The sequence below is a fragment of the Mobula hypostoma genome, chromosome 5 (assembly GCF_963921235.1).
Source record: "Mobula hypostoma chromosome 5, sMobHyp1.1, whole genome shotgun sequence".
NCBI classification, from domain to species: domain Eukaryota; kingdom Metazoa; phylum Chordata; class Chondrichthyes; order Myliobatiformes; family Myliobatidae; genus Mobula; species Mobula hypostoma.
Window position 1 is genome coordinate 121351088 of NC_086101.1, and position 20276 is coordinate 121371363.

The 20276-nt window shown below is 42.9% G+C and overlaps 1 protein-coding gene across 2 annotated transcripts in view; it reads right to left on the reverse strand.

Annotated features, from left to right (window-relative positions):
* Positions 1-20276, reverse strand: part of LOC134346287 (RNA exonuclease 1 homolog) — a 71196-nt gene that overhangs the window by 43069 nt on the left and 7851 nt on the right. For both annotated transcript variants that reach the window (XM_063047635.1, XM_063047636.1), the window contains exons 4-7: positions 18148-18293; positions 17960-18076; positions 16659-16782; positions 16205-16255 (exon numbers count right to left, since the gene is read on the reverse strand). In XM_063047635.1, the coding sequence (XP_062903705.1) occupies positions 16205-16255; positions 16659-16782; positions 17960-18076; positions 18148-18293 (438 nt within the window). The remainder of the gene's footprint in view (positions 1-16204; positions 16256-16658; positions 16783-17959; positions 18077-18147; positions 18294-20276) is intronic.

Sequence of the window (20276 nt, forward strand, 5' to 3'; positions counted from 1 at the left end):
TAAATTAGCCCCCAGCAGACTACGATCTCCTGGTTCATTCACAGCTTTTGGTTTGGGTATGTCCAGTATGTTCTCGAAGGCACACAATCATCCTGATTATGTCAGTGACAATTGTGATGTAGTCAGATTCAAAGATGTATCCCTGAATATTGTTCAGTCCACAAACTCAAAGCAGTCCTATAAGCACTCCTCTGCCTCCCTTGACTATACCTTCTTGATCCTCACAACTGATGCTGCTGTCTTTAGTCTCTCCCTACAAGCTGAGGGTAGGAGTACAGCCAGGTGATGACATTCCAAGAGGTGGGTGTGGGATGGTACAGTAAGTGCTCTTGGTGGCATAACAGTGGCCCAGTGTATAGTCTCCTCTGGTTCCACACATGATATATTGGTGGTAGTTATTCAAAGCCCACATCAGGCTAGCCTGATTGAAATACCCACAATGACAGGAAAGACATCAGGGTTTCATAACTGCTGATTACAGCATTCAGCTCCGCCAAGGCCTGCCTGATATTGGCCTGAGGAGGAATGTACATAGATACTAGGATGATGGTGGAAAACTCTCAACTGATTAAAGTGGAAGACATTTGACCACTAGATGTTCCAGGTCTGGTGAGCAGGACAGAGAGAACCACCACACCTGTGGACCGCAATGAGTTCATCATAAAGTATGCTCCACTTCCACTACCATTAAAAGACTGAGCTGTCTTGTGTTTACAGAGAATCGTGAAGCCATTGATCTGCAGTACTGCATCCAAAATAGCGGGGGGATAGCCATGTTCCTATGAAGCAAAGTACACAGCAGTCCCTGATGACACTCTGGTACCCTCTGAAGTATTCAGTTTTATTTCCCAGAGACAACACATTCACCTGCAGAAGTGGGGTGTGTGTGTGTGTGTGTGTGTGTGTGTGTGTGTGTAGAAGAGGAGAGGGCCTAAGGCCTCTTTATTTGAATGGTACTGTACCTTCATTCCAGCTCAGCTTCTGCACTTCCATTTTCTTAAAAGGGAACTGAACTTGCAACCCGAATCTGCAGTCCAGGATCTATCGATTTTGAGTATCGATAGATTCTATAAACTTCTTACAACAGTGCTGCTTACTGAAGTACCACGGGCTGTGACCATGGATTTCAGTTATAATCCTAAATGGGAATATACAATGATTTCCAGAGTTGCATACAAAACTTCGCCACTTATTGGCACCATCTCCAAGTTGCAACTCCTGACAAACTGAGTCAAGGAACTGGAGCTGGAGTTGGATACACCCAGGATCTTCCTGGAGATGGGTGTCATCATAGGTGAGCACTTTAGTGAGATAGCCACACCTCAGGCACAATCTACAGACAGATAGGTGATTTCCAAATGTAGTAAGCAGAGTAGGCAGGCAGAGAAGGGTTCCACAAGAAATGAGCATTTGCTCTGCCATTTCATCAAGGCTGATCCAATTCCCTCTTAGCCCCAATCTCCTCCCTTCTCCCCATAACCCTTCATGCCTTGACCAATCAAGAACAATCAATTCTGCCCTAAATATACCCAAAGACTTGGCCAGAAATTTCACAGATTAACCACTCCCTGGCGAAAAACTCTTCCTCATCTCTATTCTAAGGCTGTGGCCTCTAGTCCTAGACTCCTTCACCATAGGAAACATCCTCTCCATATCCACTCCATGGAGATCTTTCAACATTCGATGGGTTTCAATGAGATCCAAAGATCGAAGCAAATTTCAAAGTAAACAGTACTTATAAAAAGTATTCACACCTCACCACCCCCCCCCCCGTAAGTCTTCACATTTTATTATTTTACAACATTGAACAGTGGATTTAATTTGGCTTTTTGGACACTGATCAACAGAAAAAGACTCCTTGGTGTCAAAGAAAAACAGATCTTTAAAAAGTGATCTAAATTAATTACAAATATAAAACAAAACTAAGCACTCAGCCCCTTGAGTAGGACACACCCAATCATCACTGGTGCAGCCAACTGGTTTGAGAAGTCACATAATTCATTAAATGGAGATCACTAGTACTGTATACAGTAAAGGTGTTTCAATTGATTGCAATAAAAATACAAATGCTAGTGAGTCATTATCCTGGCAAAAACTACACCATGAAGACAAGAGAACACTCCAATCAACTCCACAAAAAAAGTTATTGAAAAGCACAAGTCAGGAGATGGATATAAGAAAATTTCCAAGTCACTGAATACCCCCTGGAGTACAGTTGTCAATCAACAATAAATGGAAAGAATATGGCACAGCTGTAAATCTGTATAGAGCAGGCCGTCCTCAAAAACTGTGTGACCAAGAAGGGTGTGAGTGAGGGAGGCCACCAAGAGACCTCTAACAACTCTAGAGGAGTTAAAAGCTTCAATGGTTGAGATGAGAAAGGCTGTGCATACAACAACTGTTGCTCAGGTGTTTCACCAATCATAGCTTTATGGGAGAGTGGCAAAGAGAAAGCCTCTTTTGGGTCAGCTGAAGGTGGTCCTATGGTCTGATGAAACCACTATTGAGCTTTTTGGCCATCAGACTACATGCAGTGTTTGGCATAAGCCAAACACCACACATCATCAAAAACACAACATCCCTACCATGAAGCATGGTGGCAGTTGCATCATGCTATAGGGATGCTTCACTACATAACAGGCTCTCCAAGACCTGCTGCAGAGGGTAAAATGAATGCAGCAAAATACAGGGAAATTCTGGAGGAAAACCTGATGCAGTCTGCAAGAGAACTGCAACTAAGTTGTTTTCCAGCAAGACAATTACCCAAAGTATAAAGCCAAAGCTACACAGGAATGGTTTAAGAACAACAAAGTTAATGTCCTGGAGTGGCCCGAGTCCAGACCTCAAGCCAATCGAGAATTTGCGGCTGGACTTCAAAAGGGCTATTCACTCACGATCCCAATGAATGTGACAGACCTTAAACAGTTTTGTAAAGAAGAATGGGGAAAAATTGCAGTGCAAAGCTGATAGAGACCTATCCACACAGACTCAAGGCTGTAATTGCAGCCAAAGGAGCATCTACTAAATATTAACTTGAAGGGGTTGAATACTCATGCAATCAATTATTTTGCATTTAATAAATGTAATTAATTTTTAGAAACTGGCTTTCACTTTGACACAATAGTCTGTTCTGTTGATAAGTGTCAAAAAAAGCCAAATTAAATCCACTGATTTAATGCTGTAAAACAATAAAAATGAAAAGGGGGAGGTAAATACTTTTCACAAGTACATATATGTCACCATATATAACACTGAGTTATTTTCTTGTAGACATACTCAATAAATCTATAGAATAATAATGACAACAGAATTAATAAAAGACCACTCAACCAGGGAATTAAACCAGAGTGCAGAAAACAAACTGTGGAAATACAAAAAGACAAAATAATACCAATAAATAAGTAAATAAGCACTGAATAGAGCATATGAAATGAAGCATCCTTGAAAGTGAGTACATTGGTTGTGAGAACATCTCAATGATGGGGCAAGTGAAATTGACTGAAGTTATCTCCTTTGGTTCAAGAACCTGATGGTTGAGGGGTAATAACTGTCCTGAACCTGGTGGTGCGAATCCTGAGGTTCCTGTACCTCCTTCCCGAGGGCAGTAGTGAGAAGAGAACATGTCCTTATGGTGGGGGTCCCTGATGACAGATGCTGCTTTCCTGTGACAGCATTTCATGTAGATGTGCTCAAGGGTTGGGAGGACTTTACTCATAATACACTGGACCGTATCCACTACGTTTTGTAGAATTTTCCATCCAAAGGCATTGATGTTTCCATACCAGGCTCTGATGCAACCAGTCCATATATTCTCCACAAACATCTATAGAAGTTAGTCGAAGTTTTAAATATCATGCCAAATCTCCACAGACTCCCACTGCTGCACTTTCTTTGTAATTACATTTACATGCTGGGCCCAGGACAGGTCCACTGAAATAATAACACCAAGAAATTTAAAGCTGTCAACCCTATCCACCCCAGATCCTCTGATCAGGTATGGCCCAGGGACCTCTGGTTTCCTTCTCATGAAGTCAATAATGAAATCTTTGACTTGCTGAAATTGAGTAAGAGGCTGTTGTTATGGCACCACTCAACCAGGTCTTCAATCTTCATCCTATATGCCGATTCATCACCACTTCTGATTTGGCCAATGACAGTGATGTCATTAGTAAACTTGAATGTGACATTGGAGCTGTGCTTAGCCACACAGGAATAAGGATAAAGCCTGTGGAGCAGGGAGCTAAACACAGCCTTGTGCTGATAGAAATTATGGAGATGTTGTTGTCAATCTGAACAAACTGGAGTCTGCAAGTGAGAAAATCCAGGATTCAATTGCACAATGAGATATTGAGGCCAAGCTTGGAGCTTATTGATTAGTTTTGAGGGGATGATGGTATTGAATGCTGAGCTGTAGTTGATAAAAGTGCATCCTGATGTATGCATCTTTGCTGTCCAGATATTCCAGGGTTGAGTGAAGAGCCAATGTCATTTTCTGTGGACCAGTTGCTCCCAGTAGGAAAACTGGGAGTAGATCTAAGTCACTCCTCAGGCGAGAGCTGATGTTTCATCACCAAGCTCTTAAAACACTTAATCACTGTGGATGCAAGTGCTACTCTGTGCTTGTTATTGAGGTAGGTCATCACGCTTTTCTTTGGCACCAGTATAATTGAAGCCTGTTTGAAGCAAGTTGGTACCACAGGCTGCCGAAGAGCGACGTTAAAGATCTCAGTGAGTACTCCAGTCAGTTGATCGCCATTTGCTCAGGGAGCTCATCTAGGCCAGTTGCTTTTTGTGGGTTCACCCTCCTTAAGGCTGCTCACACATCCTTAGACTGAAATCACAGGATCTTCAGAAATTGTGGGAGTTTGTGATGGTTCCTCCATGTTTTGATGGTCAAAGTGGACACAGAAGGCATTGAGCTCATCTGGAAGGAAAGCCCCACTGTCGCCTTTGTCATTTGATGAACTTTACAAGAGATGATAACATTCAAGCCCTGTTACAATTGTCAACCATCCTTCGTTGATACAAGTTTAGTCCAGAATTGCCACTTTGCCTGTCAGATGGCTTTCCAGAAATTGACCTCAACCTCTTGTAACTTTCGTGGTCACCAGACGCAAGAAGCGCAATCTGCTGAGATCCAGATCAGAGGCATTCATGTTTCATCTAGGGCTTCTGATTGGGGAAGACTTCGAATTATTTTGTGGGGACACACTCATCTGTAGCTGTTTATTAGTCCATTACAACCATGTATTCATTCACATGCACAGATGAGTCCTTGAACATGACCCAGTCCACTGACTCAAAGCAATCCCAAAGCTGCTCCGCTGCCTTCCACAACCACCTCTTTGTTGTCCTAATATCCAGAGTGTTGCTCTTTAGCCCCTGCCTGTACGTAAATAAGAGAAGGACATCCAAGAGATCCGATTTTCTAAAATGCTTGGAACTGTAAGCATTCCTTATTTTCATACAAGAGTGTTCTAGTGTGTGGGGACCCCTGGTGCTACAGGCTATATGCTGATGATAACCGAGCAGGGTTTTCTTCAAGTAAGCCTGTGGGATGTCTCCGACTATGATCTGAAATGCGTTGGGATGGACTGTTTCTTGTTTGGAGACTGCATCATGTGCATCTCATGGGCTTGATTTTCATTGGCCATGGGTAGCATGTAAACTGTGGTCAAGATTCCGGAGGCGAACTCCCTGGGTAAATAGAAAGGACAGCATCTGACTGAGAGATGTTCAAGGTCGGAAAAACACAAATTCGACAAAACTGCCACATTGGAGCAGCACTGAGTTTCCCCAACCTTTGCCTTTTCCTAATCAATAGGTTGGCTGATTCAATAAATCAAGAAGCCTTCCAGTTTGACCACTGTCAGGAAGAAGCCAAGCCTTGGTCAAACAGAACACAACAGTTCTTCATGTCCTTCTGATACAGTAATCATTCCCTCAGGTCCTCAATCTTGTTCTCAAGTGACTGCACATTTGCCAACAAGGTGGGTAGAGGGGCCTTATCCCCTACCTTTCAGCCTAATTTGGAGTTCATCCCCCCCCCACCTCTCTTCCAATCACAGCAATGAACCGTCATCTATTAAAGGTGTCATACCTACCAGGTCTGCCGAGTCCTTCAGATGATCATAAAATCTGTAGGTCATTAAGTTGATATAAAAGTACATTGCTTAGACAGAAACTACATGCTGCAGATTGCAGAGAAAACAATTCAAAAGTATATTTAAGAATATATTTAGAAGTATTATCTGCAGGCCACATAACGTCACCGTGGTTCACCGGCATCATTTTAGAGCTCCCTCCCCCACCCCCCTCGATTCTTCGGAATCCGAGTGAGTATTGGCCCAGAGCCATCAATCGGTCCTGATATGGTAGCCCTTTCATTCCTGGGATCATTCTCATGAACCTCCTCTGGACCCTCTCCAATGGCAGCACATCTTTTCTCAGGTTAGTTAGTTAAAGTCTGTCCTAAGCCTTATAGGCTCATCAGGCCAGTGCTTATGCCGGTTTCCGTAGCATGAAGCGACTGAGAGTACAAGACTCCCCCCCCCCCCACCGGATAGGACGCCAGTCTATCGCAATGTTAACAACCCCCCGCATTTTGCCAGTACCCATTTTCAGCTGGGTGGACTGGAGCAGTACGTGGTTAAGTGCCTTGTTCAAGGACAAAACGCTGCCTCAGCTGGGGCTTCAAGTCACAACCTTCAGATCGCTAGTCCAACACCTTAACCACTTTGCCACTCGCCACACTTTTCTAAGATAAGGGGCCCAAAACTGCTCACAATACTCCAAATGAGGTCTCACCAGCACCTCAAAACCTCAACATTACATCCTTGTTTTTAGATTCTAGTCTTCTCAAAACAAATGCTAACATTGCATTCACCTTTCTCACCATCAATTCAACCTACAAATTAACTTTTAGGGAATACTGCCAACTCCCTTTGTAACTTGGATTTTTGAATTTTCTCCATTTAGAAAATAGTCTACACTTGTATGCCTTCTACCGAAGTATATGATCATACACTTCCTGACACTGTATTCCATCTGCCACTTTGCCCATTCAGGTCACCTTTCATCATCCATTGCTCCAAGGAGAAAAGGCCGAGTTCACTCAACCTGTTCTCATAAGGCAGGCTCCCCAATCCAGGCACCGTCCTTGTAAATCTCCTCTGCACCCTTCCAATAGTTTCCACATCCTTCCTGTAGTGAGACGACCAGAACTGAGCACAGTACTCCCAGTGGGGTCTGACCAGGGTCCTATATAGCTGTAACATTACCTCTCGGCTCCTAAACTCAATCCCACGATTGATGAAGGCCAATGCACTATATGCCTTCTTAACCACAGAGTCAACCTGCGTAGCAGCTTTGAGTGTCCTATGGACTCAGACCACAAGATCCCTCTGATCCTCCACACTGCCAAGAGTCTTACCATTAATACCATATTCTGCCATCATATTTGAACTACCTCACACTTATCTGGGTTGAACTCTGTGTGCCACTTCTCAGCCCAGTTTTGCATCCCATCAATGTCCCGCTGTAACCTCTGACAGCCCTCCATACCATCCACAACAGCCCCTACCTTTGTGTCATCAACAAACTTACTAACCCATCCCTCCACTTCCTCATCCAGGTCATTTATAAAAATCAAGAGTAGGGGGTCCCAGAACAGATCCCTGAGACACATCGCTGGTCACCAACCTCCATGCAGAATATTACCTGTCTACAGCCACTCTTTGCCTTCTGTGGGCAAGCCAATTCTGGATCCACAAAGCAATGTCCCCTTGGATCCCACCCATGCCTCCTTACTTTCTCAGTAAGCCTTGCATGGGGTACCTTATTAAATACCTTGCTGAAATCCATATACACGACATCTACTGCTCTACCTTCATCAACATGTTTAGTCACATCCTCAAAAAAAAAAATCAATCAGGCTCGTAAGGCACAACCTGCCTTTGACAAAGCCATGCTGACTATTCCTAATCATATTATACCTCTCCAAATGTTCGTAAATACTGCCTCTCAGGATCTTCTCCATCAACTTACCAATCACTGGAGTAAGACTCACTGGTCTACAATTTCCTGGGCTATCTCTAGTCCCTTTCTTGAATAAGGGAACAACATCTGCAATCTTCCAGAACCTCTCCCGTCCCCATTGATGAAGCAATGATCATCACCTCCCACAGTAGCCTGGGGTACATCTCCTCCAGTCCCGGTGACTTATCCAACTTGATGCTTTTCAAAAGCTCCAGCACATCCACTTTCTTAATGTCAATATGCTCAAACTTTTCAGTCTGCTGCAAGTCATCCCTACAATCGCCAAGATCCTTTTCTGTAGTGAATACTGAAGCAAAGTACTCATTAAATACCTCTGCTATCTCCTCTGGTTCCATACACACTTTATTAGTCCTATTCTCTCATGTCTTATCCTCTTGCTCTTCACGTACTCGTAAAATGCGTTGGGATTTTCCTTAATCTTGTCCGCCAAGGCCTTCTCATGGCCCCTTCTGGTTCTCTTAATTTCTTCCTTAAGCTTCTTCCTGCTGGCCTTATAATCTTCTAGATCTCTATCATTACCTAATTTTTTGAACCTTTCATAAGCTTTTATTTTCAACTAGATTTACGACAGCCTTTGTACACCACGGTTCCTGTACCCTACCATCCTTTTCCCTCTCATTGGAACGTACCTAAGCGGAACGCCACGCAAATATCCCCTGAACATTTGCCAAATTTCTTCCGTACATTTCCCTGAGAACATCTGTTCCCAATTTATGCCTCCAAGCTCCTGCCTGATAGCTTCATATTTCCCCTTACTCCAGTTAAATGCTTTCCTAACTTATCTGTTCCCATCCCTTTGCAATGATATGGTAAAGGAGATAGAATTGTGATCACTTATCTCCAAAATGTTCACCCACTGAGAGATCTGACACCTGACCATGTTCACTTCCCAATACCAGATCAAGTACAGCCTCCTGTATAGATACCAATGACAAAGGTAAAAGCTGGGATGAAGCCCTTGTAAAATGATGAAAGAAGACTAGGCAGAAATGTAAATTGTAATTCCATCTGTTGTAATCTCAGGATTTCGACCTGTAACACATCAGTGAAGTGAGAAACAGATGAACTGTGCGGATCCATAAATAGCCAAGGAGCAGTGTGGGGGTGGGTGGGGGGGGGGGCTTCAGATTCGTAGATCATCGGGCTCTCCTCCAGAGCAAGTTGGATTAGTACAAACAGCACAATTTACATCAGAACTGCAGGGGAACTAATATCCTTAAGGAGGTTTGCTAGTGCTACTCAGTACGGTCTAGCATGGCAGGGGGATAAGAGCCACAGCAGCAAAGCAATAGGTGGTAGGATTGAGGACAAGTAAGATGGCATGGCAAGTAAGATTGAAAGGAAGGACAGCAAGAGGCAAGCTATTAAACACTGAAGTAATGATGGGCTGAAATGTGTTTATCGCAACACAGAGAATTATGGACGAGGTGGAACTTGCAGCCTTGATCAATACAGGTAAAATATGATATTCTTGCAGTACAGACTATTGGTTTTCTGAAGGACAGGACTGGAAGATTAATGTTCCTGGATTTCACTGTTTTAAAGGTGATGGGTTGGGGGCGGGGTTGCAGGATTGACACAATAGAATGTCCCACCAGTATTCAGAAAGGACACACTTAAGGGCTCATCCTTCGAGGCAATCAGAGTGGATCTGAGAAATTAAAAAGGTACAATGACACTGATGGAACGTTGCTATAGGATAACCAACAGCCATTGGGAGGTGGAGAAACACGGACACAGATGATGGAAATGTGCTCCAAACAATGTTTTCATAGTGGTGGACTTTAACTTCTCCAGTACTGACTGGAACTTAATAGAACATAAAACATTACAATACAGGCCCTTCAACCCATGATGTTGAGCTGACCTTTTAACCCAAGATCAATCTAACTCTTCACTCCTACATAGTCTTCCATTTTTCTATCATCCATGTGCCCATCTAAATTTTCTTAAAAGCCTCTAATGTATCTTCCGGGCATTCCACGCACTTGCCACTCTGTAAAGAACTTACTTTTCACATCTCCCCTGTACTTTACCCAATCACCTTAAAATTACGATCCCTGGTATTAGTCATTTCTGTCTTAGGGGATAAATCTCTGGTAATCTTATCTGTGCCTCCTATCATCTGTACACTTCTATCAATATCTCTTATCTTCCTTCACTGCAAAAAGAAAAGCCCTTGTTCACTTAACCCATCCTCATCAGGCATGCTCTCTGATCCAAGCAGCATTCTGATAAATCTCCTCTGCATCATCTCTAAGGTTTCCACATCATTCCTATAAATAAGGAAACCAGAACTGACCACAATATTCTAATGTGGTCTAACCAGGGTTTTACAGCTGCAACATTACCTTGCAACTCACGAATTCAATCCCTCAGCGAATGAAATCCGACAGATCATATGCATTCTTAAACATTCATTTACTTGCACTAGAACTTTGAGGGATATATGGATGTGGACCCCAAGACTACCTGTGTTCTGCCTTCAAGTATGACCTTCCAAAGTGTATTACTTCACACATCTCTGGGTTGAACTCCATCTATCACTTCTCAGCATTGTTCTGCATCCTCTCAATGTCTTGTTGTAACCTATGACAACCTTCTTCACTATCCAGAACTCCACCAGCCTTTGTGTCATCAGCAAACCATCCTTACATTTCCTCACCCAAGTCATATACATATTTTTTGTATATATTTATATACACATATAGAATATGTTCCATCTACAACCGCCCTCTGCCTTCTGTGGGCAAGCCAATTCTGAATCCACACCGCCAGGTTTCCCTGGATCCCATGCCTCCTGACTTTCTGAATGAGCCTACCTTGGGAAACCTCATCAAACACTAACTAAAACCCATATACATCACATCCACTACTTTACCTCCAGTAGGCGCCATGCTCAAATAATTATCAGGCTTCTGAGGCATGACCTGCCCCTCACAAAGCCATGCTGACAATCCCTAATCAGACTATGCTCTTCAAAATTCCATCAATCTTATCTCTAAGAATATTCACCAATAATTTGCCCACCACTGAAATAAAATTCACTTGTCTACAATTCCCACAGTTATCCCCACTCCCTTTCTTGAACAACAGAATAATACGTCATCCTTCCTGCTTTCTCTTGACAGGATCTTCCACATTTTGTCAACCATGGTTCTTTCACCCTACCATACTTCCCAGATCTTAATGGGAGAAACAATCCAGAACTCCATTCACATGCTCCCTAAACAATGTCCACATTCCAGTGTGCATTTCCCGGAGTACATCCATCCCCAATTTATGCTCCCAAGTTTCTGCCAAATACCATCTACTCCCTATTCTTGCCAAAGGCCAAGGTGAAGTTCAGAAGTTGAGCACACTCTCTGAAGTGCTCACCCACCAAGAGATCTGAACACCTGACCCATTTACTGCCCAGCACCTGGTCCAGTCCACTATGGCCAACCTCTTAATACAAAAGGCGCAGATCGGGTGGTACATCTCCAGTGTATCCACGAGGTGCTCTTGAAACAGAATGTGGAGAATCAAACTACAGAATAAAATATACTGGACATGCTTTTGGAAATAAGCTGTGCCAGACTTGATAGTGAGTGAACATTGAGGATAGCGACCACAACTATTGTCTTAAGATAATGAGAATGTAATCAGACCGGGAATAAGAGGGTTAACGTATGAGGAACATTTGTCCGCTCTTGGACTGTATTCCTTGGAGTTTAGAAGAATGAGGGGAGACCTCATAGAAACATTTCGAATGTTGAAAGGCATGGACAGAGTGGATGTGGCAAAGTTGTTTCCCACGATGGGGGAGTCTAGTACGAGAGGGCATGACTTAAGGATTGAAGGGCGCCCATTCAGAACAGAGATGCAAAGAAATTTTTTTAGCCAGAGGGTGGTGAATCAATGGAATTTGTTGCGACGGGCGGCAGTGGAGGCCAAGTAATTGGGTGTACTTAAGGCGGAGATTGATAGGTATCTGAGTAGCCAGGGCATCAAAGGTTATGGTGAGAAGGCGGGGGAGTGGGACTAAATGGGAGAATGGATCAGCTCATGATAAAATGGTGGAGCAGACTCGATGGGCCGAAGGCCGACTTCTGCTCCTTTGTCTTATGGTCTTATAATTATGAATAGGGATAAAAGTTTGATATTGCTAGGGACACTACATTGGGGAGAGGATGAATTACAACAAGACAAGACAGGAGCCAAGAGATGCTGAGTGAGAGCAGCTGCTGTCGGACAAATTCATCTCGAACATGTCAAAATTGCCTAAAGATTTGTTGATTGGAGAGGGACTAATTTTTTTTTCAGGAAGGAAAGGGAAGTATGCACAAGGTTTAGGAAAATTAAATCGAACTGGATCTTTGTGGAAAATGCTCAGACAGGCAATTAGGATGGCCAAAAGGAGCAATAAATGTCCTTGGCAAGTAGGATCAAAGAAATTCCCAGTTCATTTTATACTTATATAATGAAAAAGAGTAGAGATAAGGACAGGACAAGTCCACTCAAGCATAAAGCAGAGACTTCCAGTCAGAACAAGAGGCTGAGATACAAAATACTTTAGCATTGGTATTTACTGTGGAGAAAGATTTGGAGAATAGTGAAGGCAGAGTAGGGCATGCCAATGTGCTGGAAAATTTGAGATTAAAGAGGAGGCAGTACTGAATCTTCTGGAAAAACATCAAGGTGAAAAGGTCTCAGGCCCAGATAGCATACAGTGCCTATAAAAGTATTCAACCACCCTCCCCTCTTGGAAGTTACATTTTATTGTTTTACAAGATTGAATAACAGTGGATTTAATTTGGCTTTTGACAATGAACAGAAAAAGACTCTAGTCGAAGTGAAAACATATCTCTACAGTGATCTAAATTCATCGCTTTTGATTCTGCCTACAATTAGTGTCATCAGAAAACTTAAATATGTCATAAATGTAAAGTGAATAGAGCAGGGGGCTAAGCACAGCCTTGTGGTGCACCTGTGCTGATGGAGATTTTGGAGGAGATGTTGCAAATCTGAACTGACCGGGGTCTGCAAGTGAGGAAATCAAGGACCCAATTGCAAAAGGAGTGTAGGATTATTCGCCCTTTCAAAGTATTTATAAAAGGTGTTGAGTTCAGGAAGTTAAGCAGCTCAGCTACTTATGCTGGTGGTTTTGCCTTACAGAAAGTAATGTCATGCAAACTCTGCCACATCTGTCATGCATCTGACATTCACAAAGAATGGCCTTTTCATTCTTCTGTTGGCCTTCTGTAGGTTATACCTGGACTTGTAAAGGTCTGGATCACTGATCTAGAATGCCACAGATCTAGACTTATCTGGGGCCTCAGGTTTGGAAAGACTTGCTGTGCTCTGAGGCACACACACTCATCCACGCAGGGCCTAATGAAGTCGGTAACGGCTGTGGCTTATTTTCAAGATCTGAAGACAAATCCCCTCAACAAGATAAGAGCCCATGGTATTACAGGAAAGATGCGTACAAGGATGGAGCATTAGCTGATTGGCAGGGGGGACAACAAGGGGGAATAAAGGGAGCCTTTTCTGATTGGCTACCAATAATCCACAGGGGTTAGTGTTGAGACTAATTCTTTTTACATCATACATCAATGATTTGGATGACGGAATTGATGGTTTTATGGCCAAGTTTGCAGATGATATGAAGACAGGTGGAGGGGCCAATAGCGTTGAGGAAGCAGGGAAGCTGCAGACGGACTCGGACAGATTAGGAGAATGGGCAAAGAAGTGGTAGATGGAGTACACTACAGGTTTCCCCTGCCATCCGAAAGTAGAGCGTTCCTATGAAACGGTTCATAAGTCGGAATGTCGTAAAGCGAAGAAGCAATTACCATTTATATGGGAAAACTTCGTGAGCGTTCGCAGACCCAAAAATAACCTACCAAATCATGCCAAATAACACATAAAACCTAAAATAACAGTAAAAGCAGGAATGGTATGATAAATACACGGCCTATATAAAGTAGAAATACTTCTCTACAACAATTGCTTGCACAGACCTCATAGCGAAAATCTCACGCAAGTGCTCTCAGCAGAAAATCTTACGCAAGCGCTGTTGGCATAAAGGCACTCTCCAGTAACCTTTAAACTATGAAGCTGCCAAATCTACCAAATAACACGTAAAAATACACAGCCTATATAAAGTAGAAATAATGTATGTACAGCGTAGCATCACTTACCGGAATTGGGGAAACAGCGCCGAGCACACTGATAAAGGTGTGTTAGACTGAGTCGTCACAGGTTGGGGTGGTGCAGTGGCCCCTACCCTCCGGGATGCCAACCCAATACATTGCCGCGAAGAACGCAGCGGTAACCAGGAGGCACACAGCACCTCTTTAAGAAAAAAGCTGAAAATTAGGTGCTGTCCGGCGTGTAATTGTCAGCGCAGAACAGAGGCGATTGCATCGCCTCTGATCTGGGCCAACGATTATGCGCTAGGCAGCGCCTAACTAATTAGCATGTTTATTTCAGCTTTTTTCTTAAAGATGTGCTGTGTGTCTCCCGGCTACCGCTGCATTCTCTGCGAATCGGTACAGTATCTGTCCGGGACCCGGGTGTTGGGGTGGTGGGACACAGGGGTGTCATCTCATCGTCGATCAGGGCAGGCAGCTCATCTTCTCCTACGACTGCCCGCCTCGATGTCGAAGGTCGAGGTTCATCATCTGCTGTGGCTGATGAGGAAGGCTTGCTTGACTGCTGAGCCTCGCGCATTTTTCTATCATACAGTTCTTTGTAAGGACTCAAACCATCTTGCAAATATCCCCTAAACCTACGTACCCTTTCAAAATTACAATCGTACTTTATCATTGCAGCAAAAATCTCACGCAGTTGCTTCACTTTCGCTACTGTATTTGGTTTCCATTGTTATCCTTTCCTCTTCCAATTGCATCAGCTCCTCATCTATTAGATCTTGGTCATGAGACGCCAAAACCTCTTCAACATCATCTTCGTCAGCTTCCACAGTCCAAACTCACTTTGTCCTTGCTTTGTTCACCACGAAACGCTTAATTATGTCTAATTTTACGCTAAGTGTAACACCCTTACTAACTCTTTTAGGCTTTTCCGACACCTTGGAACTCATCTTGCTAACGGCTGCTCAATGCAGCGTGTTTAAACAATGGCGTTCCGAATCCGGGGGAGAGCAGCTGCTCGGGGTGCGCGCTGATTTTTTTCACGCACTGATTTTTATCGCGCGCTGATTTTCTTCATAACAGTGAAAACACCTTCTGAAAGCGAAAACAGGGTACTAATGTAGATCTTTCGTAACAGTGAGGTTTTGTAAAGCGAACATTCGAAAAGCGGGGGACACCTGCATCAGGAAGAGTATGGTGATGCACTTTGGTAGAAGGAATAAAAGCCTTGACTGTTTCCTAAACTGGGAAAAAATTCAAAAATCTGACGTATAAAGGGAGTTGGGAGTTCTCATGCAGGATTCCCTAAAGGTTAACTTGCAGGTTCAGTCTGTGGTGAGGAAGGCAAATGCAATGCTAACATTCATTTTGAGAAAACAAGAATATAAAAACACAGATTTAATATGAGACTTTATGAAGCACTGGTGAGGCCTCACAGAGTACGGTGAGCAGTTTTGGGCCCCTTATCTTTGAAAAGATGTGTTGACATTGGAGAGGGTTCAAAGAAGGTTCACAGGAGTGAAAAGTTTGTCATGTGTGGAGTGTATGATGGCTCTGGGACTGTATTCACTAGAACTTAGAAGAATGTGGGGGGTGGGGGTGGTGTTGAAATGTACCTTATGTTGAAAGGCCTAGAGAGAGTGAATGTGCAAGGATGTTTCCTATAATGGGCAAGTTTAAAACCAGAGGGCACAAACTCAGAAGAGAGGGATGTCCATTTAGAATGGAGATGAGAAATTTCATCAGCCAGTGGGTGGTGAATCTGTAGATTTCACTGCCATAGGCGGCTGTGGAAGCCAGTTCACTGGGTATATTTCAGGCAGAGGTTGATAGGTTCCTGACAAGTCAGCGTGTGAAAGGTTACAGGGAGAAGGCGGGAGAATAGGGTTGAAAAGAAAATGGATCAGCCATGAACAAATGGTAGAGCAGACTTAATGGGCTGAATGGTCTATTCTGATCCTATGTCTTATGGCCTGATATTTCCCTCCAACCAGACATGGTGCACTCACCTTCTAAAGTTGCTCCCGAAGTTGGCCTATTCCTTTTCACAGAGTGCTGGCCTTGAAACAAAACCAAATCCAATTAGACAAATATAGACATTATCAATGTTTGGCCACTGTGGCAGTGTGTTTTTGGGAGTAGCTATTTCATGGTGATCCCAAAAATTGAATAAATAAAAATAAGGACTTCATGGAACTCAACCGACCTGATTCTGTTCAAAAAATTACTACAGTAATACACATTCTGTAGTGCCAAGGGTCAGCTTTCAAATATAAAGCTACAATGTTACGGCTATCGGGATTGAATATTGGTAGTACTAGTAGCATTTACTCTAATGTTCAAAAAGGAGATTGGACCACATTGCTGACACATGACTTAAAGTATTATTGAAAGGAACAATGAGCATATTCCCCTCAGTACACCCATAAGTTTCATTTCCGAGCCCTTGCTGTGGAGACATACCATAGCAAAGGAGAGATTCATGATTTGCAACATTGCGAAGCATCTTCAAAGCTTGCACAGCTACATTCAGATACATGAACCTGCTTGTGCTGCGGTCGAAGATGGTCTTTTCCTCAGATATGGCCTGAAATCAGTAAGCCAAAGAATGACAATCAACAAAAGTTGGTTAATTTGCTGCAGTATATTGCAGCCAATAGCCAAAGTAACTGTACTGAGAAGATCCTGAAGTATCAGCAATGCCAAACAGATAGCATTGGGCTCAGCACCAGGAAATAGGCCCTCCTACCCAACTCATCTGCATTGACCATCAAGCAAACATCTATACTAATAACTAATACTACACATTCTCCCCACATTTCATCAACCCTTACCTACACTGGGGAGAAGTTACTGTTGTCAATTAACCTACTAGCACATGGCTGGCATGTGAAAGAAGTGGTGCATCCAGAAGAAACCTACAGTCACAGGGAAAACATGCAATTCAATACAGGTAGCACCCAAGATTAGGATCTCTGCAGCTATGAGGCAGCAATGATAGTTATTCAACCGCCCAGCAAATTTACCTAAACAACACAGACATCACAAGCAATGTCATTGACATTTATCCTAACTGGTATTTAAACCCTATCAAATTTACAAAGAGAATAAAAATTGAAAATGCCAAAAGCATGCAGTAGGCCCAGGAGCATTTGTAGAGAGAAGAAACAGGTTACAGAACTGACAAAGTCTTCAACTTGAAAAGTACACCCTTTCGTCTCTCCACAGATGCTTCTCAACCTGCTAAGTGTTTCCAGCCATTTTTGCTTTTCATTTACAAACAGAATTATGTAGCTTCACCTCAACTTCCATAACAGAGGATTTACCACCTGCATAAAGGTAACAGGGACACCCAGATTTTGACCTTGCACATACAGCCCTCAAAACTATTAGTACTGAGGTACACAAGTACCTTAAAAAATAATTTTATGGGCATCTTCGGCTCATAAGATCCAGCAACAGCCTTTATGAATCATCTGAGAGGTAAACTCAGACTGAAGGGTCAACAGATATAAAGTTCACTCTTTTTAAATGCTGAGCGACCTACTGAATATTGCTGGGTTTTGGTTTTATTTCAAATAACGGAATCTGCAGTTTTGCTTTTAAACGGAGGTTCTGTGGTCACTAACCACTTTCTTATAAGCCCCAAAGATGCGTTGAACCAATTCATTCGGCGGGGGGGGGGGGGGGTGACATTTCAGGTTATTCAAAAAGGTAAATTCAATAACAAGCTGAATTCTGAAAACTCACATTTCCATACTAACCTTACAGACTGCTTCCTGACGAGACGAAGAGGTCTTCAAAAACTCTTCAATAAAGAAGCCAAGGTATCGCTTGCGGATACTTTTGGAGACTTTAGAACCTCGCTTTGCATTTGTTCTCTATGAAAGACAGAACTACCTTGAGCACAGAACTGAATAAATGTTCAAGGACAACAAATCGGTCCGCATACCTGTGTAACTGGGACTGGCGCAGCCGGACCCAGCAAAGTGTCATGTTCAGCTTTTGATGCACTGCCCAAGATCTTTCCCGTCAGTGGCACATTACCTCTAGAGCTACAGGAAGCACCTGGAACCTTCCTGAAAGAATCTCTGAAAACTGAAGGACTCAAGAGTTATCGATAAATATTAAGAAATGCTCATCTTTAATGACGGATTTAAACCAGGGAGGAAGGGGAATGCAAACCACAGCATTAGGGCAAGAAGCAGCAGGGTTTGGGATGACAAATAAGAGTGGAAGGACAGCAACAGACAGGATACTAAACAGGGTAGGACTGATCAGCTAAGATATTTATTTTGACACAAGTATTATGGATAATGAGGATGATCTTGGAGCATAGATTATTCTATGGAATTACAATGTTGGAGAGTTAGATGCATGAGGGACAAGACTGGTTGCTCCAATTTCCTGATTTTTTTTATGGCTTGAGACATGATAGAAAAATGGGGTGGGGAGGTAAGAGGTGGAAGGGTTGCACCACAGTAAAGGGAAAAGTCACAAGTCACAGCCGCGCTCGGAAAGGACAGTGCTGGGCTCATCCACAGAGGCAATCTGGGCGGAGCTCAGAAGTAGCAGCCATTACACTGATGGGATATTAGAGGATACCAGCCACCGAGAGATGGTGGAATGGACATTGCAAACAGTTTATGCAAATGTTCAGGAACAACAGGTGGGGAACTTTAACTTCTCCACTAATGACTGGAACTTCCTCGATACAAATGGCTTAAATAGGGCAAGACTCATTTTATACATCCAAGAGGGGTTCTTCAAAACAGTATGTGGAGAGTCCAACTAGTGGAGAAAACAAACTGGATCTGGTTCTGAGAAATGAACCAGGCTATAAATGATATTGGGTCAACATTTTGGGAACAGCAAAAAATAAATCATTGTTTTACAATAGTTATGAGTAAAGATAAAATTGAATCTTGTGGGAAGGTGGGGAGGGAAAGTTTTAACAAGATAGGAGCTAAGGGATGTTTAATGGGAGAAGTTGTTGTCAGACAAGTCCACACCTGACATGTAGGAGTTCTTTAAATACTAGTTAATCAGAGTTCATGATAGTCATAATAAGGGAACCTTGGATGACCTGAGAGGTCCTAAATTTAGTCAGGATATAAAGGAAAGCATATGCAGGGCTTAGGAAGCTAAAACCGGACTGGTCCCTTGTAGAATATGAAGGTAGTAGAAAAGTGTTCAAGCAGGTGATTGGGAATGCATTTTGGATTCAGAACTGGCTTGAACATAGAAGACAGAATGGGGTGCCATAGTTTTCTTGGAGGTCCCATGGCTTTCCTTCCAGGATCAATGCTGAGACTTCTGCTCGTGGTATGTATATATGGGTCATGCACTTTATTCTTTCTACCAAAGCTGTAGACTTTTCTGAACAGGGAACAGGGAAGAATTTAGGTTCAATATTTTGTTGTGCACCTTCACACTCTGAAAATGAGCAAATGAAAGCAATCTCAGATTGTGCAAAGTATCATCGTACACTTCTCAAAATTTATGGCCAAGGGATTAGAGACAGGCCAATTACATCAACAAGTTAGCCTCACCAATGATCCAAACGACAGAATCAATGGTTTTGTGACCGTTTGGAGATGAATCAAATGTAATTGGAGGGGCAGGTAGTGTTGAGTAAACAGGGCATCTGCAGAAGGATTTGGACAGATTCAGAGAATGGGCAAAGAAGTAACAAATGGAATACAATGTAGAGAAGTGCATGATCAAGCACTTTGGTATGAAGAATAAAGGTGTAGACAATTTTCTAAACGGAGAAAATTTAGAAATCAAAGGAGCAGGATTCCCTGAATATCAACTTGCAGGTTGAATCAGTGGTAAGGAAGGCAAACGTAATGTTAACATTTATTTAAAGGGGACTAGAATATAAAAGCAAGGATGTAATCTTGAGGCTTTAAGACATTGATCAGATCACATCTAGAATATTGTGAGCAGTTCTGGTCTCCATGTCTAAGAAGGGATATGTTGACATTAGAGAGTCCAGAGGAGGTTCACAAGAATAATCCCAGGAATGAAAGGATTAATGTACGAGGAGCATTTGATGGCTCTGGGCCTGACTCCCTG